Here is a 19,768-nt window from a genome sequence, read left to right as displayed (position 1 = left end):
AATAACAATTTGCTTTGATAATGTTTTTCTCATTACTTTAAATAATAACTTTAGTAGGTTTAAGATTATAAATAACTTACATAGACACACTGACTAAATCACTTAACTGACTAAATTACTTCAGGAATTTATTTACTGTAAAACTTTCTTTCGGCTTCTCCCATTAGGGGTCGCCACAGCGGATCATCCGTATTCGTGATCTGCATGTTCGATTTGGCACATGCCCTTCCTAGTGCAACCCTAATGGCTGGGTTTGGTTCCCTGACTGGGGATCGAACCCGGGCCACGGTGGTGAGAGCGCCGAATCCTAACCAATAGACCACCAGGGAACCCATAATTTATTTACTGTAACACACCCTCTATTTGGGATAAGGACCAATTTTCCTACTTTGTACAGTAAAATGTCGTTTTTATCTAGCATCTGCAATTGCTATTTTCATTATATACTGATAAGTGAGGGAACTCTTGCAAGAAACGAGAAAGACCCAGCTAGTAGCACAGGAAAACCAGTTTTCACAGCAGACAGAAAGCCACAGGGCTCAGCTGACAGCGCTGAAAAAGGGTACCAGGAAACTTAGGCGAGAAACTCAGTGTGGTTAATTACCCACATCTATAAGTGGAAAGGTTTGCACTACAATGCTACAAAACAATTCACAATGACTGACTTGAGTTCTGATTGGAAGGTTGTGATTCAAATCCAAGTACTACCTAGCTGGGTACCTTAAGTCTAAAGTCTAAAAGGGCATCTGTCAAATTTCTTAAAATGCAAAATGATTGAAAAGGCCAAAACTACCTTCTCAACTGACAAAATCACTTTGGAAGACATTACAAGGAAGCAATGTGGAGAATCAATCACAATTCAACATTCAAATTCAAACCTGGGAGTTACAAAAAAAAATACAATCAAAACAATAGCGCAACAATAATCCACAACCAAGGAAGCAGTCAAAATTTATCCTGGTTCAGCTTCTCATCTAAATCTGCGGTTAACATTCCACACCAGCTCCTGCCGCTACTGCCTACACCTTAACCTCAATATGTGCAGCAGGAACCTGACAACTTCAGCTATGTCTAGACAAAAAGCATAATCCCTACACCAGAACCTGCACAAGCTCCATTAAATGATCTCAGAGGCATCCATCTGATCTAAGTGAAAACACAAATGCACTTGTATACAAATTAGGAGTCATATCCTCTAACCATGAGAGAGATTTGAGTGGGAAGCCAGAAAATAACACCTGCTAGGAGAATCCTCAGCAAGCTGAAACATGGCTGCCAGGTTTATGAAGTACTGTCACAACAAAAGCATACCCAGTGAAACAGGACCAACTGCATAATAACGGACACTGTAAACATGCAGAAATTGCCCATAAACATTTGGTTAATAAGACAAGTCATTGTGGTGTTTTTTTATTGCTATTACTTTGCCAGACTTTTTTTTTTATTGTAATTTGTGTGTATGTTTGTAGTTTAATACTACAAATGCTTTGGCAACGTAAAACCTTGTACCATGCCAATGAAAGCTACTTGAATCTGAAAGAGAGGGAAAGTGAGAGAGAGGTAGAATGAGACAGAGGGAGAGAGGGTGAGAGAGGTGCTAGTCACTGGGTGTGCGTGTTAGATAAAAATCTATGTGGCTAACCGACTGAAGTTCACTTTAGTTCACACAGCAGAATATCTAGTTTATGCAATTTCAGTCTCCGAATGCTTTTTTTTTTTTTTTTCTCCCATAAGACATTAAGCTGATAAATCCCTAACATTTCTTAGCTAAATGGTTTACTACTGCAGCTGTTAGGTTAGAAGTTTATTGTTTAAGCATGTTTTTATTTATAGGTTTTAATTCCCATCCCATTTTATAAGAGTCAATATTTGGCAGCATTCCTATGTCAAACATATGAATGGTTAAATATCAGAAAACGTTGCATCTTTATGCTGAAAATGCATAAAAGCAAAAAGAAAATGAAAAGAATAATAAGGTCAAATACTGAACATGGAGACAGGAGTGGAAATTGCTTTACTGATGTTAACCATTCAATCTTTAAATATATATTATTTATTATTGTATGGTCAAATCATTTGCACAAATATACATCTACTCTACTGGTGGGAGTTGCCATTATGTCATTATGTTTATCGTCTTACTGGCTTTTGTTGTTTTTACACTAAATGTTGCACATGTGCATTTTATGTAGTAGTCAATTTTGTGTTGTCTAGTGTTAATTTATGTTGTCTTTTACATTTGTTCTGGGGGGGGAATGTTGTTTGGTTTACTGTATACTGTACTGCATATGTTTGGAATGACAATAAAAGACTACTTGACTTGATAACACAGTGAACTTTTTGTTTTCAAACATCTTTTACAAGCATTTAGTAAATAACTATTTGATATTATCCAGTCATGAATTTGAATAAGTGCACTTTTTAATAAAAAGCTGTTGTGATACATACTAAATCATATGGCACAGATGGGCAGTAAGGAAGTATGAATACTTCGCTATTGTACTTTAGTAGATTAAGGAAGTATGAATACTTTGTTACTGTACTTTAGTAGATTTTTCTGATATCATTACATTACTTCACTATTTATTTTTTGGACAACTTCTTAGTTATGAAGAATGTGTTTATGTTTGCCACCTCGGTCATATAGTGCACTACAAAATGAGCTAAAGATGGCAAAGAAACAACTATACAGAAGTGTAACTCTAGAGAATCACAAAGATCCATGTATGCAACAAAACAAAAAACTGTAAACCCCTTCCCTGAAAAAGGATACTTTGTTCACCTTTCACATTTTTTTTTGAGAGATGACAAGTGGCTAGTAAATATTACACAGCACATTTATTTATTTATTTATTTTAACATATTCTAGACACACACATTCCTAATTTATTACATTAACTTAATTTAGACGTTGAAATTTCGCTTGAATGTGTGTCTTCCTTTTGCCTGTTTGTTGTAATGCTTACATTGCAGCAAAACCAACAGACATTAGTCATAGCACTTTGAAAAGGCATAACCACAAACTTCCTTTTTCACATTTAAATAAATGGGCCATTGACATATTTGCAAACTCATACAAAAGACATTATCTTGAGAAGTTATGTTTTATGTGCTAGAAGGTATAAAGCTTCCCCACTGTTTAAAAGATTTAACAATACTCCTTTACTCCTCACAGATAAGTTGTGGTTATTTTATTTTGTAAATCAGTAACATGAAAGTCTTGTGATATTATAATGATAATGCTCAAAATGCCCTGTGAATATATTATTTCTAAAACCAGAATAAAACGTTTTCATATAGTACACAGACGTAAAGATTAAAGGGTCTAAAATATCATATTCATTCCATTATTAATTACATTCACGGTCACTGATATGCTTTTTTAAATTACATTCAATAGATTAATATATTTTATACAGTATTTTAAATACACCATCAGTGAAAGTGTGACTGTTAACTTTAAGTGCTGCTATCTGTTACTGCTTCTGTAATACCTTTGAGTGGGGTACTCTCAATCCAAAATGTGCTATTCTGGTCCTTTTTTGAAGTAGACTTTGTCTTCTGAACTTTAATCAGCAGAATTATGATAACCACAAGCAGGACAAAAAGTGCAGGAATGAGGGTAGACATCAATAGTGCAGAAGAACATGGCTGTTCATATAAATGAGCTATAAAACATTAAAGACATGAGTAAATTTATAGACAGTTAAAAAAAAATAATATTATATATATATATATATATATATATATATATATATATATATATATATAATATATATATGAGAATGATTAAATTGTCTAAATTACCTTTATCATGAACATAGACACTGAGTTCTCCTGATTTGTCTTCAGCCACTTTTCGCCAGGTGTTAGCAGCTGTCTGTAGCCATTCCACAACCTGACATTGATACCGCCCATTATCAGAGGGTGCAACATTAGGCACAGTGAGTGTGTAGTGGGTGGTTCTGGGTCGGTTATACACCAGAGTTCTTTCAAGGATGGTGCTGTGTACAATGCCATCACGACTTGCATTAAAAATTATCAGGGGCTGCTCATCTTCCCGTCTCCGAGACCAGGTCACTTCAAACACAGACTTGTCGCTGGATCGGGAGGTGATCTTACATTCCACCTTGAAGCCAGTCTGAGGATCACTAACATTAAGAAACTGACTTGCTTTGTGTACTTGTAGCTTACTTTCTGTTCAGTGGGAATAAAACATTGGAAATAATAATCCTTATATTGTAATTCAAATTAGTCAAAGTTATCTGAATTTAAGGTAAATTTCACAGAATGGTCTGAGGTAAACTTAATTCTTATGTACAGAATTAAAAACACAGAAGTTGGTATACTCTACCTATTTTGTGCACAGCAACCATAGTTGAAACCTTTTGTGAAGATCCCCTCTTTTCCCACTTGCCTTCACAGCCAAGCTGATACTGTTCAACCTGGCATAAGTAGTTTCCACTATCAGATGGATCCAAATTTAAAATGGTGAGATAAAAGGTTTTGTGTGTGGGCCTGGAAAACAGTAGCCTGCCATTGAACTGCTGGTTCTCTGTTTGGTACTTTAGATAACCATTATATGTATGGCTCAGTAAAACAGTGCTTGCACTGGAGCCTTGTCTCTCCACAATCCAAGTGAAAGTGTAATGGAAGGTCAGGTCCATTTGATCAATATTAATAGAACAACTTGTTTCCAACTGCTCTCCCTCTGTGTAGTTCTGATGAGTGTCAGGTGTCTCCAAAGTGAAAGTGCCTTCACTTGTTTTGATCTCGACCTCTACATTGATAGAAAGTTCTCCTGATTTGTCTTCAGCCACCTTTCGCCAGATGTTCGCAGCTGTTTGTAGCCATTCCACAACCTGACACTGATACTGGCCATTATCTGAGGAATCAACATTAGGCACAGTGAGTGTGTAGAGAGTGGTTCTGGGTCGGTTATAAACCAGAGTTCTTACAAGGATGGTGCTGTGTAGAGTGCCATCACGACTTGCATTAAAAATGATCAGGGGCCGCTGATTTCCTTGTTTCCTAGACCAGGTCACTTCAAACACAGACTTATTGCTGGAGCGTGAGGTGATCTTACATTCCACCTCAAAGCCGTTCTGAAGTTCACTAACATTATGAACATGATTGGCTTTGTGTACTTGCAGCCTACCTTCTAAAAAAATGGAAAGCAAAATGATCTTTTACTTATGTTATCCACAGTAACTTATAGACATCATTACATTTACAAGCAAGAGGAAAAACATACCTATATAATGTACACTGACATTGGTTAAACCGGAATTGTCGCTCGCCATCCTTTCACATTTGCTTTTACAGTCAGCCTGATACTGATCTACTACACAGTAATAGCTTCCACTGTCAGATGGAATGGAATTTAAGATGGACAGATGGAAGACACTAAGATGGGGTCTGGAGAAAGAAAGCCTATACTGAAGTTCTGAATCCAATTCTTGGAACTGCAGACGTCCATCATGGCTGTAGGTAAGGAGCTTAAATGTAGACAAACTCTGATCTGGTCTTTGAAAAAACCAACTCAGAGAGTAACGAAATTTAGGGTCGAGTCCACCAGGCCCGAGTGAGCAGTTCAGTTTCACCTGTTCTCCCTCTGTGACATGCAGCTGAACATTAGATTTATCCATGCTAAATTCATTTTCTGATGGAAAAAAAGATAAAAAGATTAAAAAAAACCCAAAAAAACTAACAACACACTTCCTCTTATAGCATCAGATGTCCTTTAACATTGCTAAAAAAAATAATGGCAGCTCTAAAAGAAGCAGGTTTTGGCAGCATATTTAACAGCAGAAGCCCATGTTGGCAATCACAACCTTGGCATAGCATGGTGGGAAGTGGCTATGACTAAGACTGGAGGAGAATTTGGCAAGTAAAAAAAAAAAATTACAGAGAGAAGAGCTGACATTTTGACAAATACAGGAAACAATATTAAAATGTATAAAATTACAAATTAAATTGCAACACAACAATAAACAGTTAATGTATATTGTTAGTTTCTTCTTCTAATTACATAATTGTCAAGTGTTTATTCAATCAATAATTTTGTCAATCCAAGTAAAAAACAGGAAATTTATTTAAACCTTTGGCTACCACCTGTAGGGATGGCAAAAGTACACACATCCTTCAATCAAGTAGAAGTAATGATACTTGGGTTTTAAAAGACTGATAAAAGTTGAAGAAAAAAAATATATTGATCATGTCAATGAATAGATTAAACTAAAAGTAATAAGCCTGGTTTAAAAAGAAGTAAAAAGTATAGATATTTGTGTAAAAAAAATTGTGAAAGTAAAAAGTTTGTTTGTCTGAAGTAAATGTTTAAAATAAACAGTAAGGTAAAATACTGATACCCAAAAAAACTATTTTTAAGTACAGTAACAAAGTATTTGTACATTATTACTTCCCACCTCTGAACAACAAAAACATTTCTCACCGGCTACTTTTATGAAACACCTACTAATGAAGCCACACAGCTTACACCATTGTTTCTTTTAGAGCTAAGTCACACAATAATGTCATGAAGAAAATTATAACTATAGAATTAGGTAAACAACAGGAAAGTCTTACAGCAGAAAAATGTTTGCCAGTTTAAGATTTACACAATCATGTCATGTATGTAGATCACAGGCATATAATGTCCACAGAACACAGAAAGATGCTCTTGTAAATTTCGGAAATGTCTACCTTTTATTATAGACATAAACAAATTCTACACATTTGCCATGACCACTGGTGAGATTTGACAAATGGACCGGTGAATAAGCAAAAGGAAAATGATGCAATGATGTATGCAACATACCTTTTGCAATGACATCTAGTTCCACTGTGACAGACTTTGTGTCAAGATTATACCAGATGCCATCAGGATCCTGAATCCATTCAGTTACTGAGCAGTGGTAGCGTCCACTGTCTGTGGGCTTCAACTGTTTGATCATCAGTTGGAAGGTTTGTCTATTAGTTCTTCTCATGCTGATCCTTTCATCCATGTCCAGATGGAGTACCCCTCCTGGTTCCATTTTCACCAGAGTCTGTCTGTCATGCATCCATGTTACTTCAAAACGGGAAGAATTCGAAGTGTCTGAGGTCACCAAGCAATCAATCACTCTGTCAATGTTTACTTGGATTTTCAAAGGAGATTTAATGGTGGTGGAGACAACCAATTTGCTGACTGAAATGCATAAAGGAATAGGACAGAATTAGATTCAGTTTATGGTGTAAACCTTCAACCTTGATTTACAGAGTGATTGGAGCACCCACTGTCCTGCACATTTGAGGGCTTTCCATGCACTAATGAAGAGCTGTTAAGTAGCCAATTAGGTAAATCAAAATTTGTTGAAAAAAAGGAAAGCAGTAAAATCTGTGGAACAGCAGTCTCCAGGACTAAAAATTGGAATCTACAGACATCTAAACAAAACAAGGTTAAGAATCTTTGTCCCAAAACGTATTGCATAAATAACTGTAGTTAATTCAGATCATACCAGGTCTTCGTACAGTGACGGCCAGTGGATTGGAGAGTTTTTTGGCTTTCTGAACATTTTTGTCGTAAGCATCAATCTGGCAGTCATAACGTCCCTCATGTTGCTGACTCGCTCTTAACACCTTGAGAATAAAAGTTTTGCCTGTGTTTCTCACTTGAGTTTCTATCTGATAGTCTCGCTGCTCCGCTCCACAGGACATTCCACCAGACTGGTCCATACAAATAATGTTTTTTGGAACAGTTGAATTGGGTTTTACAAACCTCCAAGTTACAGCTAAGAAAATATTCGGTGCTTGAACTAAGCAGATCATTTTTATTACTGAGTTCTCAGTTACAATTACATCACGACTTCTTAAACTCACATGTACAAGAGAATCTAAAAAGGAAAAACAAAAAGTGGACGATTAAAGCAATCACCAAGGATTAAGTGACAAATTCAGCAATACTGAAAACCTTAAAACAGTAAGTTTAAGGCAATAATCAAACATATATGGTTAAACAAAACATTACTAAGGCTGTCAAATAAGAATCATAAAATGCACATTATATCATTGAAATAGCCAATAAATATATTTACAGTAATAACACTAGCATCAACAGTAGAATGAGAAAATTCTACAGGAAGCGCATACAGGAAAGTATATCTCAGAACTTCTTGTCGACATCCTGTCGACCCACTTTTTTCTACCTAAGCAAAACTACTTAAGCAAAAATGTGACTCACCAATAGATTTAACAGAAACTTGGCCTTGTTGTGAATGACTGTTCACTTTCTTCAGGTTGCCATTGTTCTCCATGCTCCACTCAAACACAATGCACATATAGTGACCGCTGTCAGACAAAAGAGCTCCACTTAACTCCAAAATGAAATTAGCAATATTAGAACGAAACGTACGTAAGCCCCTGTTCTGATACTGAGCCCCTACAGCTTCCATCACCCCCTCGCGACTTAGGGTTATGACATCACTGAAAGAGCTGCTTGTAGATTTTTTGTGCTGCCACACCACTGACAGCAGCCCTTTGGCTCCAGAGACACTGCAGGTGATTTGTAGTGGCTCTCCTTCGGTCACATTCACCAGCTCCTTTGTCATAACAACAGCCAAACCACTCTCTTGAAACAATATAGAGGAGAATGACAAATTAGTGGACATATACAAATATACTGTATAGGCACATATAAACTCTGATATAGAATTGGAAGAAACTATTTCTGCACTATTAGCACTGGTGTGATCTACTGCCACAGTTACAAACACAAAATGTTCTCTCTTTGAAAAATTCCATTTGAGTCAAAAATAACTTATCTGCATTTGTGGAAAGCGGACCTAACTGGCCATTAACAGCAGAAATTTGGTTAATTCTAACAATAAGTTGTTCACTTTTGCTTCAATTAAGTACAGACATTTGCAGTAAACATTTTATGTCTACAGTTCAAGTGTTATATTTATGAAATACAGTAAACTGAGGAAGCATATAAAAGGAAAACAACATATAAAGGAAATTTTACCTAGGTTTACTGAGAAAATCTTTCAAGTATGAAACAAACCTCTGTAGAGCCAAACCTGTAGGCCGAGTTTATATACGACTTTTAAAAAATCCTAATAATAAGTTAATAGTATCAAAAGCAGCACTAATATCCAGTAAAATGAAAACAGCACGCATGATATAGTCAAACAAGATAGTTCTTGTTTGTGACCTTTAACAAGACAGATTTAGTACAGTATATAGAAAAACCTGACGTGGAACTTCATATAAATATTAAATTACAGAAAAAAATACACACATTAATACATCAGAGATAGACTTTCTTTACGCCTACGGAGGAGAGAAAGAAATTTTGTCTCGAAAAAAACATTTTCCAAAAAAAAACAACAAAAAAAAAAACAAGCGCTAGACACCGTGAGGAGAGGTCGGTCAACCCCGGAGCTAGCTTGCTTGTCTAAACCCAGGAAAGGGTTGAATCCGAACAGACGATTGAATACGAGCGGTACCACTGGCTTACAGCCTCTGAGGAGCGGTGCAAATTATGAGTATGTATCTCTGGTGAGTAGGTTGTATTTAATTTTCATTTTTAGTCTTTTTGTCATGTTATTAGACAAATATTGATTCTAAACTGCTCCAGATGATGTAGGTGGCACAGTTGCGGTTGGTAGTGTAGAGGTTTGGAGTCTTAACTGGGTTTCTTGCTTTAGTAAAATGGTATTCACCCTCCATATGTGAAATGCCTTTCTCTCTGTAATGCCACACATTGTTATATTGCGTTTTTGTATAGTATTGATGGTTTCTATAATTGCGACGTGATCGTGGTGATATTAAGAGGTGGATTAAGTTGGGTAAGTACCCACTTATGGCCAAGGTACCAAATGCACAGCACGCCACTGCAAAAAACAATATTAAAAGTAATCATAATAAAGTGTCTGACCTTTGGCCCTTATGAGCACAGTTTCCTCCCGTGATAGCTGGCTTTTTTCTTTGATGAAGGACCCAGTCTCTGTTTTTTTCTCTTGTACAGATTTACACTGATAAATGCCCTGATCTTCAGCCCTTACTGGTTGAATAGTAAGTACGAAGTTTCTATCCCCTTTCTTCACAGTTCTTAGCTCACCCTCAGTTGCTCTTTTAGCATAGGTATTAGCTACAGACAGCACACCAGAGGGACCAATTTGAGCCACTTCACTGTTGTTTTTCAGCCAAGTCATAGAGAAGAAATGTCCAGGAAGATTGAGAGCCTCTATTATGCATTCAATCTCAATCATGTCTCCTTCCTCAAGGGCCGCATTCCCAACCCGAATTTGAGAAGCGAAAGATCCCACTTCATCAGCTGTGTCTGACATACAGAAAACACAGAAATCCAGATGCTAAATCTCATTTTAAAATCTAATTTATTTTACATAAAAAGATATTAATTAGCAAGATGCAAGTACAGTAAAAGTATTACACAACTGTTCAGTTTAAACAAACAGTATCCGATTTAGAAATGTTACCTAGAGCTTTGACCTCTATGTGGAAGACTGAGGTGTTCCTGTGGCAAATCCTAAACCAAGAGCGATCAGGGTCTTGGATCCACTCATCGGCCTGGCAGTAGATCTCACCACTGTCAGATTGCTGCACTTGATTTATCTCGAGTCTGTAGATGCTGTCTTCTATCTTCTCCATAGATATGAGCCCAGAACGGTATCTGTCGTCAAACTCTGGTCCAGGCTTTACAGTTAAATCACGGTCCAAACTGATGATGGGTCGAGTGTCGGTGCTCCCACGCACATACCATGTGACAGACAGATGAGTATGCTGGAAGGTCTGACTGGAGACTTGGCACTCTAGTTGAAGGGATTCACCCTCAGAGATGCTGTGAGATAGAAGTCCAATGTTGGATGCTTTGAGAGTATCCTCAATCACTGTGGGGAATTTTGGATTAAAATCACACTTAATATTATTGACATTTTTGGCATGTAAAAAATTATAAATAAAAATGTTACCATGCAATGTTGTTTCAGCACTGTAGCTTCCATGATATGTTGTGCCTACATTTGGGGTATAACATTCATATTTTCCAGAATCTTCTGCTTTCAGGGACATGATGTGGAAGAGAACTGAAGTGTCTGAAAGTCTTTCGATGTTAATGCTTTGCTCACGTACTCTTTGATAGTACATCGTATAAGCATAGTTGTTGTCATGTGTGCTAATAATCTGGATTTGAATATTTGGTTTCTCTGGTTTATAGATTGAAAAGGCAAACTCTTGTTTCCTTGAAAACTTGAGGTCACTAACATTACAGGAGATGGACATTGGAAATCCTTTCGCACGGTACAATGGACCGTTCTGGATCTGTACTGATTGCTGACCTACACAAAAATCTGTAAAGGAAAGACAGAAGTGAAAGTGTTCAGTTATTCATATAATTTTTTTCAATAAGAATTTTATTCAGCAATGTAAGCTACAATCTTGAGATCCAAGTACATTATTTCTATTTTTTTTTTTATGTCTGCAGGCAATATATAGATGTTAAAACTATTACTGCTCCAGAATTTTTGAGTAAACACATGATTTCATTACACTTTTTTTTCAGTAACCAAAGCTCACTTCTTGCTATGGAAGCTGACACAGTACCTACGCTCACTCATTTCACAGTAATTCACTCAACCCCTTATAAACGCTATAATATGTACGCAAAGAAATACAAAAGAGACATTTCAAAGTGTCTAAGAAGTTATAAAAATTTTAATGCTTAGTTTTTAAAACAAGACCACTTGTGTATAGGTTTTTAGGAGATTGCTATGCCTTAACTCAAATGGTCAGCCAGTTTCTATTTTATATACACACATGAACAAATGGGCAGAGAAATAGAAGAGTTTGTAATGAGTTTGTGGTGGAAGAAGCAGGAAAATGCATAAAAAAATCTTTAACTCAAGCTCAGAGTAGAACCATGGACCCTGGATCTTTAAGGCAGTATCCGAAATACTGTACTACAATTTTGACCAACTTGATTTACATATTTCATGTTGTTGCATTGATTCACTGGTCACTTCCCATCCTTGTGCATTTCACTAGAAACTGGAAATACACGTTTTCTTTGTGTATGTAACAAATAACATTTTCTGTTAGAAATGCAACATTATCTGTTCTATTAAAGTTTGCAGTGAAATTATCTGTGAACTAAAACTTTTTCTCCATGTTTTCACAATCCTCAAAGATGCCATACAATTCAATGACACTCTTTTCACATTCGATTTAGAGCTTAGATTTGAAGCATAAGTTTGTCTAAAAATATGATCTCACCAGTTTGCAGGAGTCCACCAATGCCCAACAGCAGAAGGAACTGCCACACTTGAGGCTGAGGAAGAACCATGTTGAACAGCACAAGCTCAGGTTGTCACCATAAGACAACTAATACATTTATGCAACATCTGCTCTGTTCTAGCTGAAAATGAAGCCACCTAAAAGCCTCATACATTGAAAGAGGAAATGAGAATAGACGTGGGTTTCCGGCAGTCAGTGCATACTAGAACTGCTAATCACTGATACCTGCTTTAGTTAAATCCTGTGTGTAGCATCAGAACCTTAAATATAGGGAAAGGACATATTCTGAAAATAGGTTGGCTGTTTAATTTCTTTCTGCATTCGTAGCAGTACACAGTAAGTGTCAGTAAACTACAAGATCATCAATGAGACATTTTACACTGCAGCTGTCATCACTTGACTTGTAATGTGATTAAACCCTTAATGCATTATAATCGATGAATCTTAACACCTATTAAGGAAATATGATTGTGAAGAATAAGTTAGTTACAACACTATTTAGTTCCAAAGTAGTTAGACAACTTTGCCATCTACTGGTTCTAAAGCACAGGTACAGTTTTCTAAATAGCATCTTTAATGACTTCAGTGAATAAGAGTTATTTATTTTTTTTTACGTTTCCTCACCTTCTAATCATGTATGGTTAGATCTGCTAGCATTTTAATGTTTGACCCTCATTTGTTTGCTGATGTGGAAGGAACTGCACAGGATGTTGACTATAGGAATTCATTAAGTGGTATTATGGTTTTGGGGAAAAAAAAAAAAAAGGAGGGATACAGTTGCAAAATAAACCACATACAAATTAATGATTAAATATAAAAGTAGTATTACATTAAAAGTATCACATTGCAATTATCATCTGGTTATTTGATTATACATAATAAACAGAAGTCAACATAGGGAAGAGTGAGAAGAATTCATCACAAAAAAAAGAAAAAACAGCACAACAACAAGGTCTTATATATGTTCAAAAGGTCAGATCAGCTAAAAAAAAAGGTCTTCCTGTAACTCAGAAAGTTAAAACACATGTGGCTCACCACAAATATCTTAATGAGTTCAGGTACCAGACCTCTGCATGTCTGTAACTAATTTAATCTAAGTAACAGCAACTCTTAGAAAAAAATAACATTGTCTGAGAATATACTCATTTTTTTATAGAAAATTTTCTATACTCATTCTTAAATATTCTTTATGTGGTCTTCAACATTCACTTGGACTATCAAAATGCTTGAAGAACATATTAAACCATAGTAGTAGTAGTAGGAAAACAAACGTAGTATAGGAAAACATGAAAAAGTTCCTGGTGGCTTAAAGATGTCCTTGTTCTGGCAAAGAACAGGAGGTGGAGACATCACAGACAATCTCTACTAAACATGTGCAGGGGAGTGAGGACCTCTACAAGTATTACTGAGCCATGAAAGAAAGACACCTCCCCCATCAGGAGGAATTGCTAGGAATCTTAGATGTTTTGAACTATCTGGATTGTGTTAATATAAAAAAAAAAACAAATCAAAAGAAGCATATGATGAAAGTAAAAAAAAAAAAAAAAGGTTAATCAATGAGTGAAGATGAAAAGGAAAAGCTAAGAAATAAACACAGAAAGATGTGATAATTAGTGAGATGTTTTAATGGCCACTAAGACATGCGTCATGAATAAAAAAAGGTAATAAGAAAAATAGCAATTTAGAACATGCAGATGGGTTACGATGAGATTATGGAGAAGAAGGAAAGAAAAACAAGAGGAAGGTAAAAAGAAAAAAAACATGAAACAACCTTTTGGTTATTGAAAACCTTTATTCTGGTATAAATTTTGAGGAATTGTATCCTGTTTTATGTATTAATCCTTGTTTAAAAATCCATTTCATTAAAAGTCAGAAACGTGAGTGCAGAAAAGATGCACTAGGTTGAGAATCGATTTCAAACTTAAATGTTTTAAAACATTCCCCAAAATACTAATTAAAACAGCAATAAAACATCAAATCTTAAAAGTGATCTTAGGAAAAAAGTCCCATCATGCAGCAGTACAGTGCAGAATATTTGTATGTTCTGGGTCAGCTTCATCCTAAAGAATTCTTTACCAACAAGTACATAATCCTACTTTAAATCAATACAGCCAAGCTCATACTGTAGATGGATTCTCAGTCACATAATAGAAGACTGCTGGACAACAGCTGTTGCTTTCAAAGCAGACGAGGACAAGAGCGGTTGAGTGCAGTTTCAGGGCAATGACAGTGCAGCTGTTCTATTTTCTAGGGTAGGGGGGAAATAATGCATTTTAAAATTAGTAAATGACTGCATTAGTATGTAAGCATTATATTGAGGAAAGAGAGCATTTGTGAGCATGAAGTGGAACATTATTTATCAGGGTTTTTTGAAAGGCCAGCATGTTGTATACAAGGAGGACACACTTTCTCCCGCATAGTGCCCAGTTCAAGTAACTGATCATTAGGACAATGGGGTCTAGCTTGTAGCCAACCATACCCTAATAGATTGCAGTGTGTGCAAAAGAAAGAGGGGTGCATTGTGGAAGCAGATCAGGAAACGATGCCCCCGGCCATTAGTGATGGTCAGCTGGATTCCTGAATAACACTCTTCTGAACAGCAGGACTCTACTCTGACTGACAGGCAGGCTGGTTAGATGCAGGATATGCATGGCTGCTGTCATGACAGGGGCTGAATCTGAAATGGGCATGGAGCAATGAAGGGAGAATGAAAGCAGAATCTAGATTATGCTTTCCTACTTGTTCCATGTGTCTTGTGCAGCAGCAGCAGCTCTTTTACAAGAGCTCTTCATACAGGAATAAAAATCTGCTCCTCGTTATGTAGCTCTGATAGCTGATGCACCACAGTGCAGTTCTATGCCTTTAGGGAGATAAAGATGTTATTCCTGATGAAATGCTTCCCAAAACATTGAAACCCAGGACAGCTGTTGAGAACAGTCATTAAGGTGGATGGGGCCACCATCAGCAAGATAATCCTGAGTTATGGCAAGTGCGTCTCACTGGAGCGACCACATCCTCCTCAGTGCACGTACGTAGTAAAGACTCTCCTTTTCTCCCTTGAAACAGTGCACTCACACATATTTGAATACTTGTGGCTCAATACAATTTATAAGAACATTAGCAGCCATGCTATCTCGAAGTGGGTTAAAGTAAAAAGAGTTCACATTAGAAGAACGAGGACTGGTTTGGGTCATGCGGATCAGTCCATCTCCATCTCCATGAGCTTGCTGCGTGGTGTGTGCATCGGGTTTCTGGAGAAGCAGCAGCGGGAAGTGATAAATCCAAGAACAATGGACAGTAGAGCAACAACTAGAGCTGCTCCAAGGCCATATAATACTGGGCTCTTCATGGAGTCCCACACTAAAAAGACACAAAAAGAGTATTAAGGGGGAAAGAAATTTTTCACAAAGAAAAACACAAAAAATTATGGATGGATTAAGTTTGTGCAAAAGTAATTAACAAATTTGCAGTTGTCTTTGCAAATACTATATGCATGTATGTTACACAAGATGAAACGATCCGTACATGCTAGGTTGATGGCAAGAAAGGCTGGGGCAGAGGTGAGTGTCTGCCCCTCATTCCAAAGTCGAGTGTCAGGAGAGAAATGCCAGAGCTTGGCTGTGCAGTAGTATGAGCCCATGTCCCTGTCCTGAATGTGGTGAACAGTGAGCACAAACGTGTCCCTGTTTGTGCGCTCTATACTATACTGCGAGCTCCCATTTTCTCTGCTCTTCTTTACCACTCCCCAGTGATCCATGCTGATCAGGGAAACATCACCATTCTCCATCGCCTGTACTGGACTCTGGAACCATTCAACGTCATATGCCACCTCACCTGAGGGTTAGGAAGAAAAAGAAATTAACATCTTAGCACAAAGAGGAAGAGAGATTTTTTTAAATAGACCAGTGTCTTAAAAAATAAATTAACATAAAAGGCTATGACAATATATTTAACATATCTAAGAGGGATAGTGTTAAAACCTAGTAGACGGAGGCTCAATAAGGCAGGTCCCTGCATGCATGCTATCTGCTATGTGAGGAATCTCCACAAAGGCCATGGTGTATTGCTATGCACCGAGATGCCACACCTCTGTATGCTTTTACCAGAGCAAAGTCATTTTGTCCACAGAGACTTACACACAGATGCATTTAAAGAAAGATAAAATAATACAAAAAAAATCATATATACTACAAAATTTATTACAGTCTTCTCCGAATAAATTGGAACAGCAATGCAAATTCTTTTGTTTCTGCTACACTGTTGCACTCGACATTCTAGATGAAAAGATAGACTAGACATACTTCGGGTTTGCGGTCGAAAAATAAACAATAAAAGATCAGAATTGTAGCTTTTATTGCTTGCTATCTTTTTTTGATAAACAACGGCTGATGACAACCATCATGAGAACTGAAATGTTGGAAAAAACAGTGACAACACAAACATTCTCTTCTGAGCTGGGGTGAAGCCATCACAATCTACCATTTGAAGAAAACCCCAAGAGCACTCAGCTCCCTGACCTGCAGTCTGTCTACAAAAACCAGTGTTCAGCCAAGGCCAAGAATATAGTGAAGGACCTCAGCCATGCAAACAATAAGCTCTTCTGTGATGCACTTCCCTTCTCTGAAGGCCAAAATGGACAGAATGAGGAGGAGCTTCTTCCCAATGCCCCCAACCAGGAGAACACCAAGATCAAGAGATTGGACTAATTGTACAAAATGTTTTGGCACTTTAACACATATTGTGCAAGTAATTACATCTGCACAAATAAACACAAATTAAGTTATACTGTTTCTGCTTTCTGGAATTTAAATGTGTACGTGTGGGTAAATTGCACAAATTATTATTATTATTTTTTTCCTATAGCCAAAAAATAGAAATGATCACTTAAAAATCTCTTTTACCAAATGATTCACATACAAAATTTAATTAGAAATTGCTGACCATGGCCTAGCTACAATGCAAAGAACATGATTTTCCAAGATGTCTGTGTTAAAGCATTTCACATTATTGTGTAATTTGCTTTTTATGGACTGGTGAGCTCACTCGCTTTTATTACAATGTACAGTCCTAAAGTGGGAGTGAGAAGACGGCAGGAGCAGAGAACTCAGACAGGAATAGCAGGCGCTTTCTATGAACCAAAGATAATTTCAGGGCCTTAGGGGAGAACAATGACCCTTATTCTCAATCTATAAATAACAACTAGGCCAATATTAGCCTTGAAATGAGCGTGCCATTTTGTATAAAGTCTACATGAAACAAGAGACATATGCAATGGGAAACCTGCCATTACATATTGGTATTTCAGTTTGGACATGTATTGCTCTACTGGTGGGTCAATTCACTAGACAGAAGAGAAAACTGGTCAGGCTTAATGTGAATGTTAAGCAGGGGCAATTCAAACCTGAATCAATGCATTATACCCTAGAGCAGGCATTTATGCAAATAAAGCACATTAAAAAAAAAAAACAGTTATAATATAATTTGTAGATTATATAATTACATACGTTTTTTTTAATACTGCTGAAACAAAACTACACAACCAAAAAAAAAGCACAATGTGAGTCAATGTTATGTATAAAATGAACAAATTATCTAAAAAAAATAACCTTAAAATTATAACAAAAATAATAGATAGATCATTTGTCCAAGAAGTGGGAAAAGGAGTACACAGTCTGACAAAACTGGTGTCACTAAGAAGGGAAAGAGAATCGCTTTGTATTACTTAGCAACGCAATATCCTTCAACAATGAGCCTTCTGTAAATATGCTCCAACAGCACAACTTAAATAAGACATATGCAATGTCTTATTTGAATAAAACCCAGAGAAGCAACCCTCCACAAATCTATTCCAATTTAAAGTACAAAATACCCTTGCAAAAAAATATCTAAATCTGTGATAAGCTGCAAGAACCTAGTCTAATTTTATTTTCTTGGTAAATCTTTAACATACTGAAAAATTTTCTATTTCTACCCCAATCATTTGTACTAAAAAAATCTATCACCACTACTTGCTTTAATTCTGAGCAAATCTTATTTTGCTAATATACCCAGTATAGCTACTTGCTGAAGACAAACAAATCTCTCTACTTTCAGACATTTGATATTTGTTTTCTTAGGAGCATTGGACATATTTCATACAATACAAATGACCAAATCTACTTGCCTGTGTTAGATGTGGCCCCTTGTACAGACATGATGCACTTAAGTTTGACTGTTTCCCCAGGCAACACCTGAGTACTGTCCGAATAAGTAGACACATTAAATACTGGACCTGTGAGGGAAATGGAGGAGAACACAGATTTTAAGGCCACATGCTTGCTTACTGACTCATTCTAAAGAAATTAAACAGTCAGATTAGTGATGTAATGGAAAAAACTGTAAGATGGTATTTCTAAGCCTTTTTAAGACATCTTTTGAGACAAGACATTTATCACTCTGTCCTTGCCCCACTTAACAGCTAAAGTATACAGTCTTTACGCAACAGGACATACAGACACACACAGAAAAAGACTGAAGGGCTATATAAACAGCAGGTGATATTTACCCTGAGGGAGTTCCTATCTAGGGCTAATCAGGACAATGAGACCAACAATAAACAATGAACTATATAAACTATAAATACCAGTAACACTCAAACAGCCTGTCAACTGGTCTAAATGTAAATTGCATAGTGATACCTGTGTCAGCAAAGGCAAGCTGTATTTTTTGGGATTCAGCACTGACTCCTCTGTTCCATGTGTTGCTCTGATCACGTGTCCAGGCTGTCACATCACAGTAGTAGAAGCCTCGGTCAGAGACTCGAGCCCCATACAGACGGAAGCTATACTCTAATGGGCGAGTCTTATCTAGAGCTACGCTATCAGCACGGCTGGGCACAATTCCTTCCTCCAGCTGCAGTATGGAGTCAGCACTCAGCGACAGAACTTTCCGTGACTTTCCACTCTCCGTCTCTTGGTAGCGAATGAGCACCGAATAGCTGGGGTTTTGTATGTTGTGGCCAGTCACCTGGCATCTCATTTCAAATGTGGAGCCGCCTGTCATGGCACCTCTTGCTTGAGCAGCTGTCACACTGAGCACTGGTGCTGCAAACAAAAGTTTTAAATGTTAACTCCAAAACATTCCATGTGTGTTCTACATTAAAGTACAGTCAAAAATCAAACCGACTGCTAACATGCCAACAAGCCTCAAGTAAAACAAATTAACCACCACTACTAGAAATTCTTGACCGTGTTACTCCACGGAACTGGAATCTGAGGCTTAGTGGAATGAAAAGTGGATATTGTCCACTCTCCAACAGAAAGATCTTTGTGTATCCAAAGATTTGTCAACCAGACCTAATTTTTTCTACAATTAAAAACTTCTTATATTCATTAATGATTTCATCATGAAACAGAGGTCATAACATGCATCATCTGCTTTCATGTAGACTACTGTGACCTTGGTGATTTGAATGAACTTGTAGCAGTGACGAATGAAT

General features: G+C 36.9%; 2 protein-coding genes across 4 annotated transcripts in view; both read right to left on the bottom strand.

Annotated features, from left to right (window-relative positions):
- Positions 1-13,198, bottom strand: part of LOC124382637 (immunoglobulin superfamily member 3) — a 34,971-nt gene extending 21,773 nt beyond the window's left edge. For all 3 annotated transcript variants that reach the window (XR_006925105.1, XM_046844665.1, XM_046844664.1), the window contains exons 1-11: positions 12,271-13,198; positions 10,971-11,348; positions 10,479-10,889; positions 9,917-10,321; positions 8,219-8,605; positions 7,497-7,871; positions 6,818-7,186; positions 5,255-5,662; positions 4,355-5,161; positions 3,808-4,197; positions 3,495-3,668 (exon numbers count right to left, since the gene is read on the bottom strand). Coding sequence is in view for 2 of the 3 variants with exons in the window: in XM_046844665.1 (XP_046700621.1) it covers positions 3,495-3,668; positions 3,808-4,197; positions 4,355-5,161; positions 5,255-5,662; positions 6,818-7,186; positions 7,497-7,871; positions 8,219-8,605; positions 9,917-10,321; positions 10,479-10,889; positions 10,971-11,348; positions 12,271-12,340 (4,174 nt within the window). In the remaining variant the exon portion in view is untranslated. The remainder of the gene's footprint in view (positions 1-3,494; positions 3,669-3,807; positions 4,198-4,354; positions 5,162-5,254; positions 5,663-6,817; positions 7,187-7,496; positions 7,872-8,218; positions 8,606-9,916; positions 10,322-10,478; positions 10,890-10,970; positions 11,349-12,270) is intronic.
- Positions 13,199-14,063: 865 nt separating this feature from the next.
- LOC124382816 (prostaglandin F2 receptor negative regulator-like) overlaps positions 14,064-19,768 on the bottom strand; it is a 12,712-nt gene continuing 7,007 nt past the window's right edge. Inside the window, exons 6-9 of the mRNA XM_046845085.1 lie at positions 18,969-19,373; positions 18,455-18,562; positions 15,817-16,125; positions 14,064-15,651 (exon numbers count right to left, since the gene is read on the bottom strand). Of these exons, the coding sequence (XP_046701041.1) occupies positions 15,491-15,651; positions 15,817-16,125; positions 18,455-18,562; positions 18,969-19,373 (983 nt within the window). The 3' untranslated portion in view covers positions 14,064-15,490. The remainder of the gene's footprint in view (positions 15,652-15,816; positions 16,126-18,454; positions 18,563-18,968; positions 19,374-19,768) is intronic.

Source organism: Silurus meridionalis, chromosome 3 (assembly GCF_014805685.1).
Source record: "Silurus meridionalis isolate SWU-2019-XX chromosome 3, ASM1480568v1, whole genome shotgun sequence".
Classification (NCBI taxonomy): Eukaryota; Metazoa; Chordata; class Actinopteri; order Siluriformes; family Siluridae; genus Silurus; species Silurus meridionalis.
Note: the sequence above shows the minus strand (reverse complement) of the source record. Positions and strands in the feature narration are given on the sequence as shown.